Raw genomic sequence first — 27,710 nt, 5'->3', positions numbered from 1 at the left:
GAACGATATTAAGATCGGGCTTGATATTGTAATTATCGGATATATCGCTGGAAAACATTTTGGACTCTTCAGTGCCGAGCTAAACTCCAGCTAAATTAGAAAGTTGAGAACGCTTTCTAGATCGGGCTAAATATCGTAATTTAGTTTTATCGTGTTTAGCTTATTTAGCTCCCATTGACAATACACAGAGTTTAGAACAGGAACACGGCGAGAGACACAATTCCGCACCTAACTCGCTGAGCGGGTAAAAAATATGCTCTATGTTTGTATTTAGCTTGAGGATCGGACCAGTTGATTTTCTTTAGGGCCCAGTGATTTTCTAAAGTTGCTGGCGCCCGCTTGGCCAGTACACTCGGCAGTGTGCGAAATTAACGTCGGTCCGACGGTCCGAGACCGACAGATTTCTCATGGGGCCGAAAGTTTTTAGCAACATGTCGGTCCTTATGACCGACTGAGATTTGGAATAAATAATGAAAATTTCTCCGTCAAGACCTGTAACAGATGCAGATGATGACTGACTCTGAATCATGTGATTCAGACTTGAATGTCATGCACCTATCAATGTTTTCCACAGTGGGAGTGCGTGGCAACAGGGGATATTGATCTCACTTCGTGCCCTGGTAGTGGGGAATTCAATCTCTATGGTTCGCCAGAGACCGGGGGGGGGGGGGGTGACAGTGTCGCAACATAGTAATTTTTGTCTCGTGACTTTTTACATTTACGAAGAGTCTAATCCCTCATAGCAGCTGATTACATTCAGATCAGTGTCAATCATCCATGCATGCAGATTCTAGCAATGGAATGAATTGATTTTGGTGCAACAATCCGATACAATATTATAATAATTTTTTATTTGTCCAATGAGTGTAACCCTGGTAATGTTAGCATTAACTGATCGTGGTTTTCAGCAGAATCGAGTGTCTGTCAAACTTTTCAGAGTCATTCTAATAACTTTACGCTCTTGAAGGGCGATGAGACCCAACAATCGCTCAGGCAAAACTTTTCGATCAGAAAGTATGCATTCATTTCCGCGAGTGGTGACGTGTGCCATCATGTTGTCTGCATGCGCAATTTCTATAATCGAGAAAAAGTTACGATACTTGTCCTTTTAATTAAAACTATAACTTCATCTGTTTCTTCATGAATGCACCAATGGCCATATTTAAGCATATTTATTTTTTGAAAATTTTTGAAAGTAATCCATACGTCATATCAAAATACATACCAGGTATTTTCTCCCTTATGTTTTACATAACAATAAAAAAGAACAATGTTTGCATAAAAAAATTATTCATACACTCCCCTTACTCTAAGCTATTCACTCACTCTTCTAGCACTCGCGTTGGCTAATTTCAGAAGTGATTTCAGCACAATATCACATGCCCAGGTGTAGTGTACAATTATACAGAGCAATTTAGAGAACACCATCCCAATAGAAAGTCATGACAGACAAACTTTCTCGCTTTCAACAGCCACATGTAGCCTGTGCATGAGCCTGTATTCGCCGGCCTCTGGGTGTTTGACATAATTTTATAGTCCGAGAGTGGGGGATTGGACATGACTAGAAAAAATTTCAAATTCTCCTTGGCCTGTTAGTCCCATAGTCCCCCCCCCCCCCCCCCCGTGGTGGAAAACATCGATAAATGTGTGCGCATGACAGTGAGGAAGATGAGGGCTGTGATCTTTTTCAGATTCCAGATCATGTAGCTGAATGATTCATTCACTTACACTATATATTCTGCAATCTATGTGAACAATAGTCCTTTTCAGAGAATACTTACTGACTCTATTGATAAAAGGACATGAAAAAATTAAATATTACAACATTCAAAAGCATAATATTGGTGGAGAAGTTGACTTTAATTGTCGTTAACAACTTCATGTATTGAGGACCGGCAGTTTTCTGTAAGACCTGAAGCTTTGACTTGGTGCAGTCCTTATGACCTGAAGCTATTTCTTAATTTCGCACACAGGCCAGTAGGCCTAGAGATTTTGTGTGAGCTTCACGCACTGCTCGTGTCGGACACTCTCTCCACACATTAGGCCTATGCACATGAGCGACCGCAACATGCTTGTCATCATCTTCAAATGCTCAGGTTTGTGTAAAATATATCGTTAAGGTTTATCCGTTTATTTGTGAAAAAAACGATGGTTTGGCGATGTTCACAGCAAGAAAATTGCAAGCCCAGTCCCATTAAGTGGCCGTGGCACTAACATCAGTGACGTCGCAAAAATTGCTGTACCAGTGTCCAACGTAACTTTGCCTTTCTACGAGGTAGTTCCCGAACGAGGTGACTTGAATCAGTGGTGTGGTACATGGTAAGCGAGCGAGCCCGTAGAGAGGTAACCGGAAATCGACCAACTGTATTTAGCTCTTCTCAACAAAAGACGGCGAGCAAGGTGTTAAACGGCACGCGGCGATGATTCGAGGAGAGATTATGAGTACTGCATTCACTGTTGGTTTATTCCGACAGCCGTCATCGACACTCCAACATTGCAAGAAGAAGCTCTCCGACTTCGCGAATCAGAAATGTCTTCAACCGCATCGAGTAGCAACCGTAACAATTTGTGGTGGTTCGTGTGGCAAGACGAGTGCAGCGTCCGTCCCTTCGTATTTGTGGCACCTCGCAACAAGACAGACAAGGGCAAACCTCTTTTCCACCACCCTGGTAGATCAGGAACAGCCGGCAGAAAGTTTTCTGCGGTTAAGCATGCAGAAGTGCCGTCTGATAGCGAAAAGAAGGTGACGCATGTTAAGGTATGGAACGATACATTTGTACTTCTACTTGTCAGGCTTTTCCATTTGCATTATTTGCACAGCTTCATTTAGCCGCAAAACGAGCATGAAATCGTCCAACCGAAAACCAGACTTACAATACATTCGAGCAACAGTTCTCTGCATCTACCCATGCTTGTATGGCAATGATACTCGGGTATGTAGTTTGTGTGACCGTGGAGGTAGCCACAAGACAACACGCGTTTTACTCAAGCTACTTTTTGTACTCTTTGGGGTTGTTACTGTTGGTTACAATCGTGCGTTCGTTGCACATGTGGACCGTGGAGTATTTACCTCCGCGCTAACTTTTATAGGGGAGTGTTTTCATCATATGCGCATCACATTACTCAACTGGTTCTGATATATTGTGGCTCTATAAATCACCTATGGCAGTGAGATTAGAGGGTTTGCATGAGCTTTGACAAGTCAAGAAACTATTTCCTTAACCTAGACAACAAAAATGCCAAAATTTTAGCTTTCATGCAAGAAAATTAGGCGACTATCACAACTATGGCATTCTCACACTGGTACACATGAGTCCACTGTCTCGTGTCAGTCTTTTGTAAGTTTGAGATGGTGTCAACAGGTTGTCCAGGATAGTGTGCAGGTTGAGTAAACATGGCATTGTATTTGTATTATTTAGAGCCTGTGTGTACACAACATTCCCTCCCACAATCAATTATATACCCAAGAATGTAAACTAGGTGTCAATACCACAAGGTGACTCTATCAGCAGCCATGGCTTGCAAAAATATTTGAAGATTTAGTACTTTCTGTCAGTAAATCTGAATCGATGGGTTTGTAAGTTGAAGAATATGAGCACTCTATTGGATCAGTGAACAGTGTGTGTTAAGTGAGCAAGATGTAAACATGGGAAGATTTTACATGTGTATTTTCCACTGATATGGGTCCTAGACCTCTCTGTGTCATGAAACTGCTTCCAACTTTCAAGGCAAGCACATGCATTACAAACAGCCGCCTTACAATATTGGCATTTTCCTATCTACAATGTCTCATCATAACATCACAGCTATAGACCAATCCTTGATTTTGGAGACATGTTCTAAAATAAATTTTATACAAACAGATAATGAAAGATTATGGTTCATACCATTCTATTTCTAGCACTAATGGAATCACCACATGTCATAACTGCACAGTCAAACAACTAAGTGGGGGTATATTTATCTACGATGACATGCTGCAAATACTGCCTTTGAAACCAATTTGTCTTCATATTATATGAACACAGTGCCATTTTCATTTGTGATTCCTTTTTCCAACAGCTTGTTTTTATGGAGGAGGAAGATAGGCCACGGGCTGTACATATTGACAACTTTTATGTGGGAGGAAACAGCTTTTGCAAAAACTTTAAAGATAGCAAGACTGTGCAAGAGTTTGTTGACAAATACAACACACTGGTTGATGCTTCTCCACCAGAAAACAATGACAGTCTGTCAGATGCAAATTCATGTGATTCATTCATTGCAAGCTCTGGAACCACACCTGACACTGACAGTGATAGTAGCAGCCAGGAGCCTAATACAAAAATGATGGAGGACCTCACGGAAGACCTAATCACTGCCAATAAAAAGTTAGTTCTTTTCTTTTTCTTTCTTTTATGTGATTGTGGCTATGAATTGACTGCATGACTCATAGCTTCCATTATACTGCATATGTGAAAATGGTCATAACAGTAATTTCATTCTGACAGTGGGCCCTCCCCCTTGACCCTTACCTTACCAGTGGAATTATTGAGTGATTGAATTTTTGCACAGTTATTTATCAGATTTACTGTGACAGATTACTTTTTGTATTCGCAACAGGTAAGATGAACTAACACGTAGCATGAACATTAAATGAAAGTCATTTTTTTTATTTCCATGCGCTCAGTAACATTGATTTGATGGCAGTGACAGAAGTGCATTCTTATGCCCAAATGAAAATTTTTGGATTGTGCAATGCACATTTTTGCACAAAAAATGTGTGATTTGTTCACGACTGTCACAGACATTTGGGATTAACCACAAGAGTGTACCTCTAACACACATCACATATGCAAAGTTTTTTTAGTGTTTGCTTCCGATGACTCCAGACAGTGTTTACAGGAGCCATGCATGTAAGATTTAACCAAACATTTAGCACAGTAAGAGTTATCCTAGGTATCCCCCAAAATAAAAAACTTTTCCACACTGTGTGAACATACAATTGTAATAAAATGGTTTGTGTAAACATTTACCGGTATACATCACATCTGTGTCAAAAATCACTTTCAAGAAAGTATGTAGGGAGTTAAAAAAGAGTTATCTCTCTCACAAAGGAGTACATGTATCCTGTCACCAAGGGTTTACCATAACTCAGCTGTTGTGCAAGCACAGGGTGAAGGACAAAGGATGTTTTGTAATGCTCATGTCCTAGGTGTGAATGTTTATCACCTAAACAAATACAGGTCTTTAGTCTCCTTCAAATTTGTTGGCATGGTACACCTTCACACCTTGGACATTTGTGAGCTAGTTTTGTGGCCTTTGGAAGCAAAGGTTACACATGCTACTTTGTGACAAACCATCCTTTCTTTACTTTGAGCTCACTACACACTGCTGTATTGTGTACTTATTCATGCAATTTTTTTTTAATTCCATGCCAACACAGCATTGACAAGTGTTAATTTGTTAAGGGCATGGAGAACAAATCTTACAGTCCTTACAGCAGTGTACCATAGACCCTGAGTGGTTTAAGGTAAGGGTTGGCAAGTGTAATTTTTGTCGAAATGTCCCATAGGGAAGGCTGTTAACCAATACAAGTCATTTCCACCAACTACAAGTCATGCAATTTTGCTAAAATCCAAGAAAATGACTGGATCTGTAGGCCCTCTCAACTCTGTGTATTTCAATCATGGCACTTTTAGCACATGACAGGTCTGAACCATTATTGTACGGGTATAAAAATTGTTGACCTCCTGACATTTCGATGATCAATAGACCAAGATAGATAGCTTATCCATTGTACCCCATGTATTGTTTCTTAAACGGACGCTCAAAGTGAATGAACGATATGCAAATATACAGTTGATTGTCAAAATGTGGGGAGGTCAACAGTGCTTGTACCCATACGTTAATGGTTCAGACCTGTCACATGCTAAAAAGCGCCACTATTTTGTGCTTTTTCCTGTGATGCAACTGTTTGGAGTTGGGGAGGCCCAGTCATTTTCTTGGATTTTAACGAAATCGCTAGACTTGTGGTTGGTTGAAATTACTAGTATTGGGTAACAGCCTGCCCTATGGAACATAGACCAAACTTGCGCATGCCCACCCCTCCCTTTAAAACATGGATTTCCCACAATGCACTTTATATCTGGCACATGCCTGTTTAGTACCCCTGCCTTCCCTGGAGCCTTTGACTGGATTGCAAGTCTTGTAGTGTAATAATAGCCAATTTTGACCACAAACACCCTCCTCATTTCATCATCTTGAATATGTAAAACAAAAATTGTAAGTAAAAATGTTTTCCCTTTCCAGATCGTGAGAAGTATGTACAAGAAATAATGTTAACTGTATAAATGTTTCCATTTATATATTGTTACATACATTTACATATATTACATATCCCTTTATTCTATTCTCAAACAGACGTAAGAGGTTGTCAGAAGTGTGTAAGGAGCCAACACGCACTGAAGTAAAGAAGCCAAAGACAAAGGAAAACACAAAGTCAAGACAAGAACTGATCATGGAAAATGTCCAAGCTGGATATTGTGGTAAGATTAATTTTTCGTTCACAGAGATGTAGATGGAATTCAGAAAACAATGTGAATCATAATAATCAATAAATACAAATAAATTGTGAAAGATTTTAAAACGTGAAAAACTTTTAAAACAGTGACAACTTATCAGATTGCTTCATAAGTTGGTTTGTATGTTTCCAAGGTAGAGCTCAGTTGTTGTTTATGTCATTTTAAGATGATTAAATTTGTATATTATTGTGAATTTTTTGGTCTTTTAAAGGCATTTTTAAGATATTTCCTATTTAAGCGCCTTGGGAGAACCTAAGTAGGATTCGTCCAAAGTTTAGTAAACATTGAATATTCCTATGTAGAACATAAGAGCCCAAAATTTTTTGGCATGCTATTTGTGTAGCACCTTATCTTAGTAATTGGGAGCCCAGTGTCTTTTGTGTTACTTTCTTGTCATGTGAATAAGATAGTTGTGTACCTTAAATTGTTATACCTGCCAGTCTCAACACATCAAAGTATCTCACTAGTGTTTATAGGCTTTACAACTACTGATAATCATGGCAAAACTCAGAGATGGTACTTCAGTTTGAGGTATTTGAATTCAGTCTTGATACACTGCTTGTCACATGCTTCTGTAACTCAGCGAATATAGAAGATTTAATAGGGACTGCAGAATGTAATTTTGCTCTTCGAAAAAAATGCTTATCTATAATTTCAGTTTCTTTCTCTTTTAACAGGCCACTACAAACTGAATATAAACAATTTGGCATTGGGGAAGCAGGTTAGATCAACGGATGAGACATTTCTTGGGAGCCTTGTTGAGAAAATGAGAGTATTTTCAGATGACTCTTACAACGCTCTGTGTGTTATAGTGAATGTGAGCAAGTCTAATTTCTGTGAGCAAAATGTAAGTATATTGAAATGTGAAAGATTTTCATTGTAACTGAATTTGTTTTTGTCATGCCGAAATTCCACTTTTTCTCCCGATTTGGTGTGTATATGTCTACCAGGAGATGTTTTTTTGTTTTGGTTGTTTTTTTTTTGGGGGGGGGACGTTTAGTTGGCTGTGGCGTCTGTACAAATGCATTTAAGGATGTACTTGGGGTATGTATGTCTGTCCTATGCAGTATCTGTAGAACTGCTCCGTACATCTGAAACGTATGGTATGTACATGTATTGTAAAATTAGAACTTGCTTACTATGGCCAGCTGTATATCACTTGTATGTTGACATTCAGCGTTCTTGTATGCAACATGTAGATTATCGTAATATTAATGCAAAATTGATTGACCCTTTCGCCAACAGAGATAGACAGACCAAGCAACCCACTTTCATTGTTGAATTCAAAATTACAGCTTCACAGAATGTATCACATTAAATGCATTGTAAAGTTTCAGTTATTAATCATGATACTCATTTGTCATACTTGCAGATTGGTGGATACAAATATCACGTGATTGGAGGCCAGCATCAGTATTTGGCAGCTAAGCAGTTATCAGAGGAAAGTGTTGGAGGGGCCTTTTTCAAAACCGGTATTGTGTTGTGTATGCTGGACTCACGGAGGAAGAGCAACTTTGGCTTGCCAGTGAGCACAATTCTAGTGGTGAATTCCGACACCCAATGACATTCCAAGAGAAGGTACCACATTTTATTATTTCAGTGATGAGCATTAAAAGAAATATTTAGATTTTCTTGAATGGAAAAGTTCAATTATAATCACTACATTACTGGTAAAAGAAAGTAACAGTCTTGAATCGTCATTTTTTTCATGTGAAATCATAGTCTTGTGATTCAATTGGATTTTATTTTCAGTGAATCAAATATTTTAGGGACCATCTCAAATTGTCACATAAGTTCAAAAACATGAAATTTTGGGATATGCGGATATGCATGTTCCTAAAGATGACCTCCAGTACCTAAGTTTCAGACCTTATTTAGTTTTTTCATTCTTGTTTTTCTGGTTTAAATAATACTTGAATGGACCAATTCAAACTGAATGTGAGCACGCTGTCCTTGACGGTATTTTTGAACTTATACGACAAGCTGAGACAATCCCTTAAAGGCCTTGATAGAAGATTACTGTCCTATAACTTAATGAGACTAAGAATTTTGTATAGTTGCTAGCTTCAAATAGCACAGGAAGATCAGTTCTTACCCGTGCTTCATATATTGTTTTTTTTTTATTGAAAATAGGTTGCTTTCTGTCATGACTACTCCAAGAATATTAAATTAAGCAAAGATAAGAAAGAAAGGGATTTAAGGAATGCCTGCAAAGTAATTCTAAATGAGGTAAGTAATTCAATATATATGCATCCATCTGTTTTCATAATGCATTATCTGTATCCATGAATGGCTGTCTTTATCCTTATCTGTATGTCTATCCACTTCAAAGATTTACTGAATCTTTGCAATTCGTATAGTTGCATCCAAGGTTGAAACAGAATATTTGTATCAAAAATATGTAAATAAGTCGGCACTATGGAAAAGTGCTCAGTATAGAAAATTTGTACAACTACAGGTCAGAATGCTTTGCAAATTGTTGCTATTTATGGTCCTGGGGAGTGCAGCATCACTGTTTTAAATAAACAAGGGACCAGAAATTAAAGGAATGCAGCTTGCATGTGAAGCACTAACAGAGGAATATTTCCGACAAATTTTCATGCATAATAATCCAGTGAATGTCTGTTGAATGCTGTTTCAACAAAATACGCCACAATTCGGTCCAACTCTAAAGGCAAAATTGATCTAATCTTTTGCTGACAGATAGGCAGACTGCATGACCCACTGCTATCTGTGGGACACATAGTTAGAGCTTTAAGGGTTGGTGCTTGGCCTGTTATGAATTTGTAAACCAAAGCTCTGTGCTTCCTTACATAATTGAAATACAATTTCTCTTTCAGAAAGATGACGTTGTACTAAAGGAAGCATGTAAACTTGCTTTACTCAAGCCAGAGATTTATATGTTAGTGGAGGAAGTAATGAAGATGTTTGGGGATGGCGAACTGAAAGATCAAAGGATTACAATGAAACACTTGAAAAGCAAACCACAGATGAAAAAGTCGTTCTTCAGGGGACTATCAAATTTACATCCAGAAGCCGCTGAAGAAATATTGAATCAAGTGAAAAATAAGGAGATTAATGAACATCAGTTCACTAAGGAACTTATCAACTTAGTGAAACTGAATGCCATACAGCAATCTTTCGCCTATTTAACAGCAGGTGAGATATACAGATTTAGTGAATGATTTTTTAAATTTGACCATGGCAGTGGTTTGCCTGAAAAAAGAAGTACCGTGGTATATTCCTAAGGAGTGTGAGTGGTAACTCATATTTAGTCTTAGCAGTATTGACTTAGTCCATGTAATGATTATACATGTATACTGTTACAACTTCTCATCCATTATACAGTAACTACTGATACAAGGTATGTAAGGTTAATGACCACAGTATGGAAAAGTTATTGGAAATTCTATTTCTTTGACAGAGGGAGATTGGGAGGAAGCTCAACGAAGATATCCAAAATATGCAACTAGGGAATACCTGAAACGCTACATGAAGATGTCTTTCAAGCCCATTCCTCCAGAATTCAAAAAATGGTGTGACCACCTTAAAACAAACGAAGAACCACGCATGAAATCCAAATGGGGATAATGGCAAAGATGGTGCCCAAGCATTTACCATTAAAGGGGATGTCGGAAGAATTGGTAATGACCAGCTGAAGGACTGCTATTCTGAATTCAGTGGGTTTCAGCTGGCTGTAATGGATCTACCTAAGGTAATTATGAAATGTTTGATAACAAAGTCTAAAGATATTATTCAGAAATTCACCATCAGCTGATATTTAAAATTTGGTACTGAGATATACGGTGCAACAAAAACATGACTTTTTCCTGGTTATGTTTTTACTGCAGCTAATTTTAATACAAGTTAACATTTCAACTAAATTGTATAATTAATTCCCTGTTTGAATTGAATCAAGATAATGACTTTGTTTGATACTGATTCTGGATCTCTGACCTCTTGTGAGGAGAAAAGGGTTTTCGATCAAGTATCATGATTAATTCATTAGTCCAGAAATACTTTCTACAGTTGGTACGGAGTAGTTGGAAACAAGTTTCCCATGAATCAAACTATGTCCAGGAACCCCCTAAAGGTAGTTAAGAACTAACTGTGTTCATTCTCTGTTTCGTACAACATTTTTAATAGGTATGGTCTACGGAAGAGCTAAAGGCACTGTTCATTTCCTTGCATGCCATTAACATGGCGAATTCGGTTCCTTTTTACAATGTGGTTGTAACATGTGATATTGCTCAGATGGCCATGGTGAAAGATGGGATTATAAAATCTGGTAACATAGAGAATGTGGAATTTGCCTATTACTATGTTAGCAACACTGATACTGGTTAGTATAAAATTTGTTGGTTTGCTGTATTTATGTTTATCTTTTTATCTGACCACTGGCAGTATTTAACCCTTTTACCACCATGGTTTGTCCCAATCCATTGTTTTCTATGGTTAAGTTGGACCTGTATACAGGGAACTGGGGGTGAAAGGGTTAAGCTAAGTACAATATATTTTGAATACCGGCAGGTACAAGTGTATATGCCACTCTATATGGACTGCTGCTATGGTCAATCTTATAGGGTTTTTTGACAGGTTAATGTAACTTTTTCATGTGTTTGACACTTTTCCCCCAGTGTCAACTGGCAAGACCCCAATTGAGTTTTAATTTGGATGCATTTAAGAAAAAAAAACCCACTGCAATTCATATGAAATTTCATCAGGCAGGAGCCTGAAAATATACTTCCTGTTCTGATCTAATACATATTACATATTCTTTTTAAATAGGATCTGCAGTGACTATGGCTCAGTCAGTGTTTGGAGTTGTGGTGTCCTATTGGTCACAACAGGGCACAGTTACTGCAAGCCAAGTTAACTTTGATGGAGGATTTTCTCATCATAACTTTTGGTCATGTACGATGGAAAAACTATATCGTGGAGAAGATGGAGAAATTGTCACGAGAAAGCAGAAGCCGGTTGACTTACTGAATCAGCTGATAACACAATTCAGCCCTGAAGATGGTTTAGTCTTGGACTTGTGCAGTGGGATTGGTAAGTGTAATCTGTGATGTTAGATAATGCAGCTAACATGAACATGATGTTTATCTCATTTGAATTTGAAAAGATGAACAGTGCAAAAGAGAGCTTTGCATAAAATCTGATTCCATGTGAAGCTCTAACAAAGGAATATTTTTTAACATGATTTTGTGAACTGTGGATACCTTGACATTTCAGTCATAGTAGATAAGCGAAATTAACCAAACCTCTTGCCAAAGGAGATAGGCAAACCGTGCACCCACTGCTGTCCCGAGAGATTCAAATTTACCGGTTTAAGTTATCAGAGACAAACACTGCTTTGCCCATTTGGCCATGGAACTATACACATCAGAAAGTAGATTCCTGTCGTTTATTCCCAAATGTACAACAGATACTCGTAACTTTGGTTGAGCAAATGTGTGCTACTTAATCAAAGGGGTTCCCCAATCATCAACTTCATGAATATATTCATGGGAAAAAGCGCTAAGCTATGCACTTTTATCTTGTGTAAAGAAGGGACCATTTTCCAATGGGTATGGCATTGTTCATCCATTCATAGTCCCAGTAACGCCAGGGTATGTGCTCTTGTGTGAGAGCAAACGAACAAGGCAATACACGTTGGGAAATGGTCCTGTCATATCACGTGATGAATGTGCCAAGCTTGGCTTTTTTTCCATGAATCAATATCCATGAAGTTGATGAAGCTCTAGAATACAACTTCTGCTACAATTTTTAGCCATTTTCGTTAAAAATTGGGCATGTTATAAATAGTCAAAGTGGTGTCTCTTGAATAACATACCCATAGCTAGCACATATTTAAAATCAGCCTTGGTTAAAGTCTCCTTTAAAGTGTAACTATGGACTTGGAGAAATCACAGCAATGAAATTTCATAGTTTGTCACTAAAATACATACATGTATATTGTATGTTTCAATTCGAGCACCTGACTCATTTCATATTTTCATCTAATATATCTGTTTTCCCTGCAACAACAGGATCAACTACTGTGGCAGCGTTACAGTGTGGCCGATCGTGCATTGCCATTGAAAATAACACCTACAAATACGACAATCTTGTCACAAGGCTGTTAATAACCTTCAACACAAACGATTTCAACGATTCAGAAGACACTGCTTCATAATTGCTTTGAAAGGTACTGTATTAGCTGACTATCTATTTATGTGATGTCCATCTTGTGCACAAACTAGAGCAGAAAGGCAGGGACTTCAATTTTACTCTTTATGATCCATAAGGGAACATAGGTTCAAAAAGTTTAGTGTCCTTTTAGTACATACATTATGTATATTGTAACTTGCTGTGTAATAGATATCAGATCAATCCTACAACAGATTACAAGTGTAGTGGTGTTGTTCCAAGTGAGAATGGGGTAAATTTATGTAAAGATTATATCCCTTTCACCACCATGGTTTGTCCCACATCCATTGTTTTCTATGGTAAAGTTGGACCTGTATACAGGGAACTGGGGGTGAAAGGGTTGAACTTGAAAATGATCTTAAAGTCAAGAACTTGTCTGATAACTATACCATGACACTACCATGATCATCTTGTAGGTGACTTTAGTTGAGCCTGTTTAGCCGTGATAAAGTTATAGCAACATTGCCTTGATTCTTTTTAAGTGGTAATTTTTAACTTTCCTATTTATTTTCATAATTTTTTTTAAAGGCACAGTAGCTGTAACGTGTGACCCTATCCAAAATATGCAACTAAGGAATACCTGAAACGGTACATGAAGATGCGATTCAAGCCAATTTCTCCAGAATTCAAAAAATGGTGTGACCACCTTATTAGTACTTTGTGCCCTGTGGGCACAAGGTACTAATGTGATGACGCGGCCCAATATGGCCAACATAGTGGGCCGTATGCTGTGGACGCAGGTATCTCAGAAACGCTTCAGTAACTTTTTCTGAAATTTGGTCTGGTGGTCACTTGGGCATGTATCTCAAACAGTCTTTTTTCTTTTATTGATTGAATCATTTTAAAGTCACTTTTTTAGCTTTTTTCTGAAAACCACTGATTTGATTATTGTGATGTTTGGCATGAGTGTTCGTATAGTTGAAATACCATCAGAAATGTTCAAAATTTGGTGATACATGCCTTACATTATTTTTAAACAATATTTTTATCCATTTTATTTTATATTTACTTGATTTTGCCTCACTTTCGCTAAAGCTACCGTCTGCGCATGCGCACAACTGTAGGACAAAATCTGAGTTGAAGAATCGAAACGGACGCCATCTTGTTTCTCGGTATGGGCACATTTTTTACGTTGTGAACGTTTCACTGTGTATTTCAATGTGTTCTATAGTTATGAAGTTGACAGTGATGCACTTTTGCAGCTGTCGTGTATTTTTTGGTACGAAAGGCGCCTTTGATCGACTGAAGAATGATGGCCTCCGTAGGCGATAAACACCGGTACTGGCAGGCATATCAGTTCTACTGAGGAAGTAATCCACTGGCCCGTATAGGTCAGGGGCTCACTTAGGGGAGAACCACTTGATTTCTGGGGGGGGGGTATGGAGGATTTCGAGGAAAAAAAATTGTCACCAGGTGAAATAAAAGAAAAAAATTAAGCCTGTAATGGCTTGAGAAAAAAATATTCTCATAACAGACAGAAATAAAAAAGGAATTGTCACAATGCTGTTGAAATGAGCAAAATTTTGGAAACTTCATTCTCATGTATTCTTTGCTGGCATGCTGCCAAAGGCACGCAAATGTTTTTACCACAAGTAATTCTTATGTGTTTTTTTTCCAGCACTTATGATATAAGCATTCACTACTTTACACCTCGGTGCACTCGATGTTTTCCTTCCCTTTTCTGACCCAAGAAATCATGTTTCAGGATTTCTGTTGCAATATCTCAATGGTATAGGCAATATCTAGATGGGACTATTTGACTTCTGTAAATCGTGAAAATTTAAAACACAAGATAGGAGTCAATAAACTAGTGTTAAAACCAATACATTATTCTCTCAATATAAATATGTTAGAAAGATTACAAGTTGACAATGAAAATTGAGGAACAACAAATATAATGAAATACAATGTGTGAGCCTTGTTTCTCTGACCACAAAAGATAACATCTCCCCTGAGAACTTAAAAGGAATTGACTGTTTTAAAGAAAAGCAGGTACAGTACTGATCACAGTTGATTTGCCAAAAAGTGTTCTATAATTTAAAGTTGTATATATAATAGACTTTCCATTTTGTTTGTCATTTGTTGGAATGTAAAATGAATAAATAAAAACATCCTGTGATATGTGAAACACTGGCTTAAATTTGAAAAATTGCACTGCTACTCCATTTGAAAAAAAAATTGATGCAGGTCTGACTGTAGAAATAAAAAAATGCTGTCTCTCTAACAAAAAAAAGTTCCCATACCCACTTCCTGCATACCCCCCCCCCCCCCCCCCCCCCCGCGAAATCAATGGGTCTCCCCTTAATATGCGCATGCGCACATAACAAGTTAGCGTTGTTTCTGTTCAAGGACTTTAAAAAATCAAACCGACGCCATCATGTTTCTCGGTCAGTTGCGAATTTTGACGTTTTAAAGGTTTTAGCGTATATTTGATTGCTGTCATGTATTTTTTGGCACGAAACGCTCCTTCGATAGACTGAAGAATGATGGCCTCCGTACTCGGTACTCCCCAGTACCGGCGAATCCATTGCTTTTAATAGTGAGGCAATCCCACCAGCGGCCCCTACTAATAGCTGGGTGAGAGCGAGGGAATGCTCTGTCCTTCTACCTCCGGCCTCCATGTTATAACAAACTAGCGTCTTTTTATGTTGATGTACTGTCCTTTCGACACAGCGATAACTTTTAGTTTTCTGTTGCTTATTTTGGGTAATTTCGACAGTTGTGCATTGATTTTGACATCATTTTTTACTACGATCGCTAAAGTGTGTGCTTTTAAAGTTTTATGTTGACCGATTTACTAAGGAAGTACGCGCACTTCAGAATCACGGCATAATCCGACATGGTAATTTGGCATGATCATCAGATCATACACGATCCGAGATTGCACTTTAGCAAGGTCACGATAAGCACTGTCGTTTAATACTTATATTTCCACTAAAAGACCATTAGAATTTCCTCCTGGCTACTTTAAAATCGTGCACTGGCATGCATGTAGTTGTCAACATCACTATGCTTTAATGTACAGTAGACTCTCGTACTATGAATATATCGACTGTCACTGCATGTGTGCAAATCACTCCATATCATATCAAAAATGTAGTATTGCGACGTTTGAGCTGCCAGAAGCCAGAATTTACAGTTTACGAGAAAGTTATCTTACATGTAAAACTCAGTTCTACTGTGAACAAAATGCAAGCTATGTTGTATAACTATCGTGAATAGCATAATATTTTGTACCTATCACCATGTCAGAAATTCAGAAGGAAACAACCAGTCAGACAAACTGTGGTCAGGATGATACTGTCCAATTTTAATATTTGTCTCTCGGCACACACCAGATGCTCATGACTGTAAAACAACATTTCCATATAATTGTATATTCAGTTTTTATATTTAGTTTGCTTTTCACCATATTGTATGTCCTTCCCTGCACTACATAATTCAAAATTAAATATTGTTTTTGGCCTATACATACTTGAGCGGTAAGCTTATTTAGTCTCATACATTAGGTTCCAAGATAAGAAATGTGACCTTTTTAATCTCACAATTCTCTAACGGTTAATAACTCAGAACCCCCGTAAAGTATACATTTTCTGAAAGCCTACATATATGGGAACATTTTGGTAACCACAGTGTCACCATTGTTTACATAACTATCACGTGACAAGATAATTTGCATAACCTTTCAAAAGTCGGTTTTCCCTATGTTTTGTCTCAATACTTCAAAATATCTGACTCAAACTTGCTGGAATGCAAGCTGTCACAATGCTCTTTCAAAGTGTGTCTCAGATTTTTTATATCTTGCTTATTTTTTTGGAGCACAATTTTAAAGAAATCAACTATGGTAAAATTCACTGCTCTGGAAGTTTTTCTGGCATAAAACTGTTTAAGAAGATTTAAAAAAATTCTGAGACACGCTTTTGAAGACTGTAGGATAGCTTGCATTCACATGAATTTCAGCCACATATCTCAAAGCATTGAAACAAAACATAGGGAAAACCGATTTTTGAAAGGTTATGCAAATTACCTGTCACGTGATAATTATGTAAACAATGGTGACACTATGGTAACCAAAATGTTCCCCTATATCTAGGCTTTCCGAAAATATACAATTTACGGGGGTTCTGAGTTTATTAAACACTAGAGAATTGTTAGTTTAAAATGGTCAATTTCTTGTCTTGGAACCTTAAAGATGCACTGTTGACCTACAGAGTGCAAACTTTTTATCATTGTATTGTAGATAGGTGTACACTCCAAATACTAAGTACAAGTGTGGTGAGTGTAACAAGCAAATGTTTTTTAGTCAATGGTTCATATCAAGGTTGTTGATACTTAGAATCCACACTTGAACTTATGCTGGAGCAGTAACCAACCAGTTCAAATAACTTTCATTTATGTCAAAACAATTTGACTTTTTGCCAAATTTCACATTTATGGCAATTAATAAACAGTAAGGAGGTACAAAGGACGTCGGTGCCCCGGGCCCCATGTATTGTCCCTGCTATGTAACTGTAATTGTATTTTTCAGAATAAAATGTTCATAAAAGGTAACAGTGTTTTCAGTTTTGTTATTCCAGTCAAAATAATATCCATACGTTCAAATTGAAATGCATACAATGAAAGAAGTAACCAAACTGACCAAGCACCTACCCTTCTACATCTGATAAGCATTCAACAGTTTTATTTTAACTTTCACTTACACAGAAAGATAGCCTATCGATAAAAATTAGTTTTCTCTACCTACACGATATTGAAACATGATTATACTACTTATTTTCAACCAATTTATCAAGGAAATTAAAAAAAATATAAAACAAATTTTTTCATAATCATTAAGGTGCCTCAGTTTTTAGTTACTTTTTTGCCAAAGACACCCATTTTAGGTAATATGCACCCCGAAAGTGAAAGACTTAAACTTTTGCTCAAACTTTCCTCAGAAACTTTCAACCATTCTCTTACCAAAGCAAGAATAAAAATCCGGGGTCACCGTGCAAACTTTTGTACTAGAGAGACAAATAACTTGCTATTTCTCGATATTTGAAATCCAAAATGGCTGCCATCCCTGTGTTAACTCTATGAGAAATAATAAAATTTTCGATTTTCAAAAAACTAAGATGGTGAAAACTTTTCTTTTGCCAAGAGCTTCAAAATGAGCCCCCACAAGTGGTTGGTCAGAAGAAAATTGATAAAATTTGAAGGCCTGAATTTCTGTCCCCGAGGTGCGTTCTATCTTAACTAGAGACCAGTGTTTTCAACATGACATGTGAAGGATCTGGTGTCACCAGAATCTACACCCTAGACTTCGGCCGTAGTCTGTTTTTTTCGCCTCAAAACACCTGACAAGAAGCACATGAAGTCAGCATGACAAAATACAAAAATTACCCCTACCTTGGCTTCAGTCAGTTGTTTTCGCCTGAAAACACCTGACTAAAATCATCTGAAGTTAGCATGACAGAATATAAAAATTACCCCTACCTTGGCTTCAGTCAGTTGTTTTCGCCTGAAAACACCTGACTAAAATCACCTGAAGTTAGCATGACAGAATATAAAAATTACCCCTACCTTGGCTTCAGTCAGTTGTTTTCGCCTGAAAACACCTGACTAAAATCATCTGAAGTCAGCATGACAAAATACAAAATTACCCCTACCTTGGCTTCAGTCAGTTGTTTTCGCCTGAAAACACCTGACTAAAATCATCTGAAGTTAGCATGACAGAATATAAAAATTACCCCTACCTTGGCTTCAGTCAGTTGTTTTCGCCTGAAAACACCTGACTAAAATCACCTGAAGTTAGCATGACAGAATATAAAAATTACCCCTACCTTGGCTTCAGTCAGTTGTTTTCGCCTGAAAACACCTGACTAAAATCATCTGAAGTTAGCATGACAGAATATAAAAATTACCCCTACCTTGGCTTCAGTCAGTTGTTTTCGCCTGAAAACACCTGACTAAAATCATCTGAAGTTAGCATGACAGAATATAAAAATTACCCCTACCTTGGCTTCAGTCAGTTGTTTTCGCCTGAAAACACCTGACTAAAATCATCTGAAGTTAGCATGACAGAATATAAAAATTACCCCTACCTTGGCTTCAGTCAGTTGTTTTCGCCTGAAAACACCTGACTAAAATCACTGAAGTTAGCATGACAGAATATAAAAATTACCCCTACCTTGGCTTCAGTCAGTTGTTTTCGCCTGAAAACACCTGACTAAAATCATCTGAAGTTAGCATGACAGAATATAAAAATTACCCCTACCTTGGCTTCAGTCAGTTGTTTTCGCCTGAAACACCTGACTAAAATCACCTGAAGTTAGCATGACAGAATATAAAATTACCCCTACCTTGGCTTCAGTCAGTTGTTTTCGCCTGAAAACACCTGACTAAAATCACCTGAAGTTAGCATGACAGAATATAAAAATTACTCTTACCTTGGCTTCACTCGGTTGTTTTCGCCTGAAAACACCTGACTAAAATTACCTGAAGTTAGCATGACAGAATATAAAAATTACCCCTACCTTGGCTTCAGTCGGTTGTTTTCGCCTGAAAACACCTTACTAAAATCACCTGAAGTCAGGATTTCATGAAATAATATGCAGGTAAAGTCCAAAATAATGAATATGATATGAAATAATTAATTTTATAATGGTGAAGGCAGTATTGTGATGCAGTATGCAAAAAAAATATATTTTTCCAAAAAGAAAGCAAGATTTTTTGAAAGTTATTTGGTAATGCAATAAATGGTGATGACTTTTGCAAAATTCCAAGACTCATTTGACAAAAGTAACCTAAACCGCTCAAATTCTCAATTCAAAGTGGGCGAAAATTGATTTTTAATGCCCAGGATCAGAGGAAATAGACATTTGGAATTTAAACCCTATAAAAAATATAATTCTGTAGGATTCCTGACTAAAATCATCTGAAGTCAGCATGACAAAATACAAAATTACCCCTACCTTGGCTTCAGTCAGTTGTTTTCGCCTGAAAACACCTGACTAAAATCATCTGAAGTTAGCATGACAGAATATAAAAATTACCCCTACCTTGGCTTCAGTCAGTTGTTTTCGCCTGAAAACACCTGACTAAAATCACCTGAAGTTAGCATGACAGAATATAAAATTACCCCTACCTTGGCTTCAGTCAGTTGTTTTCGCCTGAAAACACCTGACTAAAATCATCTGAAGTTAGCATGACAGAATATAAAATTACCCCTACCTTGGCTTCAGTCAGTTGTTTTCGCCTGAAAACACCTGACTAAAATCATCTGAAGTTAGCATGACAGAATATAAAATTACCCCTACCTTGGCTTCAGTCAGTTGTTTCGCCTGAAAACACCTGACTAAAATCACCTGAAGTTAGCATGACAGAATATAAAAATTACCCTACCTTGGCTTCAGTCAGTTGTTTTCGCCTGAAAACATCTGACTAAAATCACCTGAAGTTAGCATGACAGAATATAAAATTACTCTTACCTTGGCTTCACTCGGTTGTTTTCGCCTGAAAACACCTGACTAAAATTACCTGAAGTTAGCATGGCAGAATATAAAAATTACCCCTACCTTGGCTTCAGTCGGTTGTTTTCGCCTGAAAACACCTTACTAAAATCACCTGAAGTCAGGATTTCATGAAAATAATATGCAGGTAAAGTCCAAAATAATGAATATGATATGAAATAATTAATTTTATAATGGTGAAGGCAGTATTGTGATGCAGTATGCAAAAAAAATATATTTTTTCCAAAAAGAAAGCAAGATTTTTTGAAAGTTATTTGTAATGCAATAAATGGTGATGACTTTTGCAAAATTTCAAGACTCATTTGACAAAAGTAACCTAAACCGCTCAAATTCTCAATTCAAAGTGGGCGAAAATTGATTTTTAATGCCCAGGATCAGAGGAAATATACATTTGGAATTTAAACCCTATAAAAAATGTAATTCTGTAGGATTCCCTTGTTTTCTAATTTTTTTAACCTCTCAAAAGTTGGAAAGGAGTAAATGAGCTAAACCCAAAATAAATGAGCGGCTGTTAAATATAATTTCCTTCCCAATGAACTGAAAACATGCATATGATTACAATCCCCCAAATTGCGATTAATAAATTTCACCCAAGGAGATTGAATTTTTCTGTTTTCTGTGAGTGCCTTTTTAAGAATGTGATTTGAAGGCAAACTGTTCAGTCTACACCAATATCTTATAACAGACATATAAAGTGAGATCTTCAATGGTAGTCTACCCAACTCAGCTCTTATGCCTTCCAAAGGAGTACGTTTACTGACTCCTAGAATAAATCTGTAAAACGACATACAAAGACTTTCAAGACAATTATCAGTACTAGTGATTTCTGTTGCCCAAATTTCAGAAGCATATGAAAGAATTGGAACAATCAATGTGTCAAAAAGTTTTAAGCAAAGTCTAGGATTTAACATTCTTTCACATAAAATTGACTTTTTTATGCTGAATAAAGCTTTCATTGCTTTGTTTTTAAGATTATTCTGGTTTTGTTTGAATTTTCCATTAGGTGTAATAAGAACACAACATATGTAAAATGTTTCACTGTTTCAATCAAATTGTTTTCAAAGTAAAATTGCACATTGTTTATGAAATGATTACTCTTGTTAAATACCATTGTTTTTGTCTTATCTACATTAACTGTGAGACCCCATAATTTACTATAAGAAAGTAACTTATTCAGGCAATTCTGTAAACCTTCTGCAGATTTTGACATAAGTATTAAGTCATCAGCATACAAAATACAACTCATTTTCAGGTCTCCAATTTCTATTGGGAAATCAGATATATCACCAAAAATACCTGGGAGATCATTCAGAAAAACATTGAATAAAGTTGGTGAAAGGTTACAACCTTGTTTACACCACAAGTAGAAAGAAACCCATCAGAAATACCTCTTGGTAGTTTCATTTTGTACTGAGTGTTATCATACATAGATTTACAACATCATAGAAACCACCGGTTATTCCCAACCTCTGCATTTTAAGAAATAATCCTTTTCTCCAAACAGAATCAAAAGCTTTCCTAAAGTCTACAAAAGCTACATAAAGCTTGTTTGAGCTTGAGTTTTTCAAACTTTTAGTAGAAAACATTTTATCAATTACAGTCTTTACAAAAATACACAGTCTGAAGTACGTCTATTCTTTCTAAAACCAAATTGAAAAGGTGAGAAAAGATCATTGACCTCTAGATACTTAATGAGACGCTTGTTCAATACCAATGTGAAAAGTTTTGATAAACAACTTGAAAGTGCGATTGCTCTGTAATTGTTTGGATCACATTTGTCCCCTGATTTGTGAAGTGGAACTAACAATGTTGATTTCCAGAATGCAGGAAAGTTACCACTATCCAGTATATGATTAAACAATTTTAAAATGCTACTTATACACACATTATTGCTAGCTTTAATCATCTCATTTCTTATGCAGTCTTCACCTGGTGCTTTCTTATTTTTCAATTGTTTAATGGCAGATAATAACTCATTATGTGTTATTGGAGTATTAAGGTAAGTATTTAGTCTCTTTATTTTTTCCAACTCTCCCAATTTTTCAGAAACAATTTTTTCTTCAGTTGTTGTGGACTTATTATTATACAATGACTCAAAATATGAAATCCAATCATTACTCTGTATAGATTCATCCAATGGGACACCCGATTTCTTCCTAAGGTTCTTCAAGATATTCCAATATTCACCTGAACTGTTTCCATCTGCCAATTCTAGTTTGTTTATCAATGATTTGGTAAACTGCTGTTTATTAAATTTAAGTTGCTTTCTGTATTTTTTCCTCAGGGTGAAATAATTACAGAATAATGAACTGGGTGTTGTTGTTTTGTCTGTTTGTTTCTTGTAGCCTACCATAGACAGTAGAGGGGGGACTCTTCCTCCCTCTACTGTCTATGCTTGTACTTGGTGATTTACTGTCCTTGAATGATAACGATTGCTGGAATTGATTTGATGGCATATTTCAAGACTTTAGTCCTGGGATGGCAGATCGTTGATGAAAACTTCGATGACAGTAGTTGCAATGGTTGTTTTCATCTTTACCGGTTAGCGATAGTTTTGGGCGAAGTGTCATTGTTTTGAGGACAAAATGGTTTTGGGGCGACATGACTACTTCACCCCCCAAAACAACGCGACGTTGTTTTGGTGTGAAGAAGTTTTGGTACGAAGTGTCCGGTGTCTGGGACCCCGCACAGGATAACGGGACCAGTGAGAGAGTGCATGCACGCATGCGCAACGTAACCAGATCGTGTCATCACTGTGCTGTGATTTGCGAATACAACTTTCAAACTGCAGAATATTTACCTGTCCTATTCATGGCTTCTTCGGTAAAAAGCGAGTATAAATGTGCAATAAGACCCCTCTCAGAGCACGGACGTCCATCTTTGGAGCTGTCATTAATTACAGCCTGGGGATGGGGTGGAGGAATTTCATCGGAAACAATGTAATTTCGTGTACCCTCCTGTCAACCGTTATGAATTTGAGTAACGCCCCTCTCTAAGGCAGAAATTATGTCTGACCCCTAGAAAAGTAAAATATCAATACATGTCTTTTTGTAAAATTTAGAAAAATACAGCACTAGTAAAGGCCTTTCAAATCCTGGTGTACCCTGCTAGATTATCATCGAGTCGGCTATCTCATGACAGTTGACAAAGGTGAAACCGACAAATTGAAATTCAAAGTCACAACAAATTGTACATATACCGGTAATCAGTATCCAACCATATAGTATTGTATAATTTGGATGGGTATCATGACAAGGTTTTCAGTAGAATATCTGACAAGGCAGAATTTGAAAGTACAGGGGAGAGCACGCAAGAGACTGAGGGGGAGAGTACCAGGCCTAGGGTGTTCCCTCTTCCGTGATAAATTTTGAGAAATTGATGTGTGCAATAGTGCAGTCTGGTGTAGTCGAAGAGGTGTTTTCAGTTTGATATTTTACTAAGCAAAACTGTTAGAACACCCCAAAGGGGGGGGGGCACGAGGGGGCGATCGCATCGAAAAGTTTTGAAAAATTTATGTGTGCAATGGTGCAGTCTGAGAGGTGTTTCGGTTTATTTTACAGCAAAAATTGAGTACCCCCTTATTTTCTCTCCACACTTTAAGCAACCCCATGTAGCTTTCAGTTATTTTAGTCCCCGTAGGTCGTAAATAACAAAGGCTCCCTAGAGTCTGTGAGCAGCCACTCTTCGACGTCGCCAATTTGTTACTATCTTTCCAGCACATCGGATGTGACGTCAAGATTCGCGGAGATTTCGTAAGAGCACTTTCGGAGGTCAGTAGCGGAGGACGAATTTCACTATTTAATGAAGTTTTGTAAATATAGTGATGATAGAAATATTATCTTCGTCTCAATGAAGATGAATTATGATCTCAGAAAAGTTTTTGTACTTTATCAGTCAAATGATAAACTGTCTTTCCTGAAATATATTACAAACACTATGTTTCCCCAAGCAGCTGAGGTACAGACATTGACAACAACGTTGTAGACTTTAGTAATGTTTAGTGTTTTTCCGTGCCATACTGCACTTTCCGTAGTGTGTTGTTATGCAATAAGATGTATTTCAAGTACATTTTATTGCTGATAAATGCTGACATTGCGACAAGTCATGGTAGACGTTTGGTCCATGAAGTTTCCAGGATCAACGTAAAGTCAAGTCTTTCTTGAAATCATATCCTCTTTTGGATATTGATACACAAATACAGTAAAGGTACAATAATATTATATGCATGGTTAGACATACAGTGTCAAGTTCAAGATTAACAATTTCAAGCGACAGCCGCAGACAACTCCACGTGGCGTAGTGGTTCGAGAGAGGATAGGTCGTTAGTATCGAGCGTCCGGGTTCGCTTCCCTGATAAACATAGGGTAAAGTTTGAATATTTGGTAACACTTGCCAGGCATAGCAAAAGGTAAATCATGTGGCACCAAGCAGGAGAACTAGAAAAGATGCGGACCTAGTGTGCGCAATTGTTCGAGAACCCCCTTTTTTCATCATTTTTCATTTGACATCATTTTTGACAAAGCAATATTGTCGTTATAAATAGTATTAGGGGGTAAATATCCCGGGGGTAAAAGTCTTTGGGGGTAAATGTCTCGGTGGTAAATGGTTGGTGGTAATTAGCCGGGGAGTAAATGTCTGGTGGTGATTGTCAGAGGGTATTTGTCTGTGTGGTAACTGTCCTAGATTTGGACTAAGTGTGCATGGGTGTGATACGGCACACAATTACACAAATGCGCTATGTGTGAGGGCATTTTTTTTTCTCATTGCGTTAAGATGGATCGAAGTACAACCGTATATAACAAACGGACTTACGGTTTGGTATGTGAGTTGTTTTCCTGTCGTCACTGTGCCAAATTTGTCTATCAAATAAAATATGGCATGCTGATTACAATGTAGCCCTATTGCTTTTGCAAAGATATTTGAACAAAAAATCCTGCCGACTGGAAACTGATGAAAACGTGAAAATATACGAAACATGTTAAAGCTTGGAACGAAAATGTCGTCACTGTGAATATATTTTTCAAGCTAGATATAATACAATATTGTATACACTCTGATGTTTCTGAATACCACCCAAATATAGGGGACACTTCATTTTCTGATCGACAAATGTTTAAAATTGTTCAAACACCAATTACATGGACAACGCGTTGACATTTAAACAGGAAGCTTGTGTGCGTACCTTTATTTTATCATTGAAAGACACAAACATATTTTTCAGCGTCAAAAATTCTAACTCGAAACTGACGGAGAAGAATTGGAAATCACATCTTAGTCTTTAAAAAGTTCTCTGAAAGATTTTCGCATTTAATTATTTTTGCATTAGTGCGCAAGACCATCAGATATCGAATGCAGATAATTGAAAACTGTTTAAACGGCAGCGACATTTCATCATGACAACGATGTTATGGAAAGGTCACAGGTCAATCGGAGGCTCACCATACACACTAAAATTGTTCCCAATTATCGTTGTCGTTCGGGACTTAATATTGATGAATTTGATATGCATTTGTCATCTTGCCAATGAGATTTATAATTTAATCGCAGCGCATGCGCCTCAACGATTTGAAGTGAAATCAACTCCACGTGACAATGGACGGTTCTACAGTGTACGGTTGTTCTTTGATGACATCTTCGTAGCCTGTACTGTTGATTGCAACTTGAATCGTCGCTATGGAAACGACCGTAAAGATAACGGAGATGACGAGTCCAACTATTCCTATGGCTAATGCGATGAATGACAGACGTCTGGCAGCTCGTGATGCTTCTGATGCCCCGGATGTATCACCTTGCCATGTTCTCTTGTGGACCTGCAAGGAGTCAAATCATAGTACCAATTGATATTCACAATACACCTTGTGATATTCCTAGTCTGCAAGGCATTATTAACAATGAAATTCATACAAGGATAATAGCCTGTGTTTAATGGGAATGTCCAAATTATAGTTAGACTCTTTCACAGCTCCTCGTTTACTATGTATCTTCCACTCGCTGAACTTGCCTATCATGCACAGGCTAAACCACCTGGCTTCTCAAGGTCGACGCAACCGTACACCTGGTAATACACCAGCTCGCTGAGTCAGGATAATGCCAGGCCGGATGTACGATAGCCACACTGCATAGACTCTACGAATGGAAATGAGAGAGTCTACGATTCAGTGTGCTTGTCATGGTGCCAGGGTAAACCAATCCGTCGTGTCTCAATCTCGTGAACTATGTTTAAGGGACGTTGGGGGTACAATTATAGTGGACGTGTTGAAAACGCTATAACTTCTGTCAATACTTACATCTCTTGCTTTCAGTATTGCAAATATTCCAACAGGCCAGAAACAACACAGAGTTGTGAATATTGCTAAACCCATGTAATCATCTGGTGCTCGCGGCTGCTGTACAGCGACCCCAACGACAGGTTGTTGCACAGTCAACATAAAAATCAATGATAGATGTAAAAATCACCATATAATCTAGGATGTCCTGTGAGATTTTTGTTATCCAATTGCAATTTTCTAATACTAACCTGACGTTCTTTTACTAAACAAGTTCCGACGTTGTGGCCATTTTAAATTCAACCAGGAAAAACATTATTCAATTTCTCATTACTTTACTCACCATGGTTGTGCTTGAGCCGTACGGATAGGCCGGAGGTGGTGACACTGCGAGATCCCCTGGCCGCGACTGCGTTGTAGGCGAGACATGATTAGCTGAAGGGATAAAACGGTATTGGATGAGAGTCCGCTTTTATAATAAAAGTTACTATAGAACCTCGATCGAACAAATGTTTGCATTTTCGTCGTTTCAATGTCACTTCTCTCGACCGTGACTGCTGTTATCCGTCACCATGGAACGACACATTCTTTACGAGTATTGGTTGTTCTCTACAGCGTTGGTAACACCATGTGGTGGGCTACCGTCAGAAATTTTGACTCCAAAATGTTTTAAAGAAGAAAAAAATGAACTGAGCAGAATCCCTCTACATGTAAGTCTACATTATCCCTTTACGCTAGGACTTACCTGTGTCTTTTTCCATGGTAGATACTCTGTACAGAATTCAAACCGAGACTCCTTCTGGTTAAGTGAATTCGTTGGCAGAAATTGACGAAGTGTTGTAACTGTTGTTATTTCTCTCTCTGACATTGCCCTTGACAATCCCCCATACTTATACACACATTACCGGAAGTTCGTCACGAGAACCAGAACGAGGAAGTGTTTCAGAGAATTTGCACGGCTTCTTCCGTTACTCATCAAACATTGTATTGAAAGTGACCTCGCCCCCCTGACCTGTGTTTACCTCGACCACACTGTCATTTTCTGAAATGTTATGAGTACTAGTTTAAACAAACTACTTATCAACGACTATTCCGATTATGTGACCAGCAAGGAGTAAGTGACCTAGGGTGAGTTTATTTAGTGATCCGTTCTCGGTACAAGGTCGGGCTCAATGACT

The 27,710-nt window shown here is 37.7% G+C and overlaps 3 protein-coding genes across 3 annotated transcripts in view; 1 reads left to right on the top strand and 2 right to left on the bottom strand.

The window, feature by feature from the left end:
* The window catches only part of LOC139137396 (proline-rich transmembrane protein 1-like), a 55,740-nt gene extending 28,303 nt beyond the window's left edge, over positions 1 to 27,437 (bottom strand). The window contains exons 1-2 of the mRNA XM_070705465.1: positions 27,278 to 27,437; positions 26,876 to 26,967 (exon numbers count right to left, since the gene is read on the bottom strand). Coding sequence (XP_070561566.1) covers positions 26,876 to 26,967; positions 27,278 to 27,293 — 108 coding nt within the window. The 5' untranslated portion in view covers positions 27,294 to 27,437. The remainder of the gene's footprint in view (positions 1 to 26,875; positions 26,968 to 27,277) is intronic.
* On the top strand, positions 1,982 to 14,580 carry LOC139137376 (uncharacterized). Its single transcript, XM_070705434.1, has 12 exons — positions 1,982 to 2,758; positions 4,063 to 4,370; positions 6,403 to 6,527; positions 7,241 to 7,410; positions 7,936 to 8,141; positions 8,697 to 8,792; positions 9,404 to 9,722; positions 9,988 to 10,278; positions 10,710 to 10,905; positions 11,352 to 11,615; positions 12,596 to 12,753; positions 13,284 to 14,580. Exons 1-5 carry the CDS (start codon positions 2,531 to 2,533, stop codon positions 8,125 to 8,127), a joined length of 1,023 nt encoding a protein of 340 aa, XP_070561535.1. The 5' UTR covers positions 1,982 to 2,530; the 3' UTR covers positions 8,128 to 8,141; positions 8,697 to 8,792; positions 9,404 to 9,722; positions 9,988 to 10,278; positions 10,710 to 10,905; positions 11,352 to 11,615; positions 12,596 to 12,753; positions 13,284 to 14,580.
* On the bottom strand, positions 25,417 to 26,694 carry LOC139147272 (proline-rich transmembrane protein 1-like). The gene is made up of 2 exons (XM_070718338.1): positions 26,554 to 26,694; positions 25,417 to 26,076 (listed from the first exon to the last, which is right to left on the bottom strand). Exons 1-2 carry the CDS (start codon positions 26,692 to 26,694, stop codon positions 25,843 to 25,845), a joined length of 375 nt encoding a protein of 124 aa, XP_070574439.1. The 3' UTR covers positions 25,417 to 25,842.
* Positions 27,438 to 27,710: the final 273 nt, after the last annotated feature.

The sequence above is a fragment of the Ptychodera flava genome, chromosome 1 (assembly GCF_041260155.1).
Source record: "Ptychodera flava strain L36383 chromosome 1, AS_Pfla_20210202, whole genome shotgun sequence".
Lineage (NCBI taxonomy): Eukaryota > Metazoa > Hemichordata > Enteropneusta > Ptychoderidae > Ptychodera > Ptychodera flava.
The sequence above is the reverse complement of the archived record's forward strand: the minus strand, read 5'-3'. Positions and strand labels throughout refer to the sequence as shown.

Excerpts from the sequence above, each read along its gene's own strand:
- LOC139147272 (XM_070718338.1), bottom strand. The coding sequence starts at position 26,694 with ATGTTGACTGTGCAACAACCTGTCGTTGGGGTCGCTGTACAGCAGCCG. Across the intron at positions 26,077-26,553 it reads CAATACTGAAAGCAAGAGAT|GTCCACAAGAGAACATGGCA; the intron begins GTAAGTATTGAC and ends GACTCCTTGCAG.
- LOC139137376 (XM_070705434.1), top strand. The coding sequence starts at position 2,531 with ATGTCTTCAACCGCATCGAGTAGCAACCGTAACAATTTGTGGTGGTTC. Across the intron at positions 2,759-4,062 it reads AGAAGGTGACGCATGTTAAG|CTTGTTTTTATGGAGGAGGA; the intron begins GTATGGAACGAT and ends TTTTTCCAACAG. Across the intron at positions 7,411-7,935 it reads CTAATTTCTGTGAGCAAAAT|ATTGGTGGATACAAATATCA; the intron begins GTAAGTATATTG and ends TCATACTTGCAG.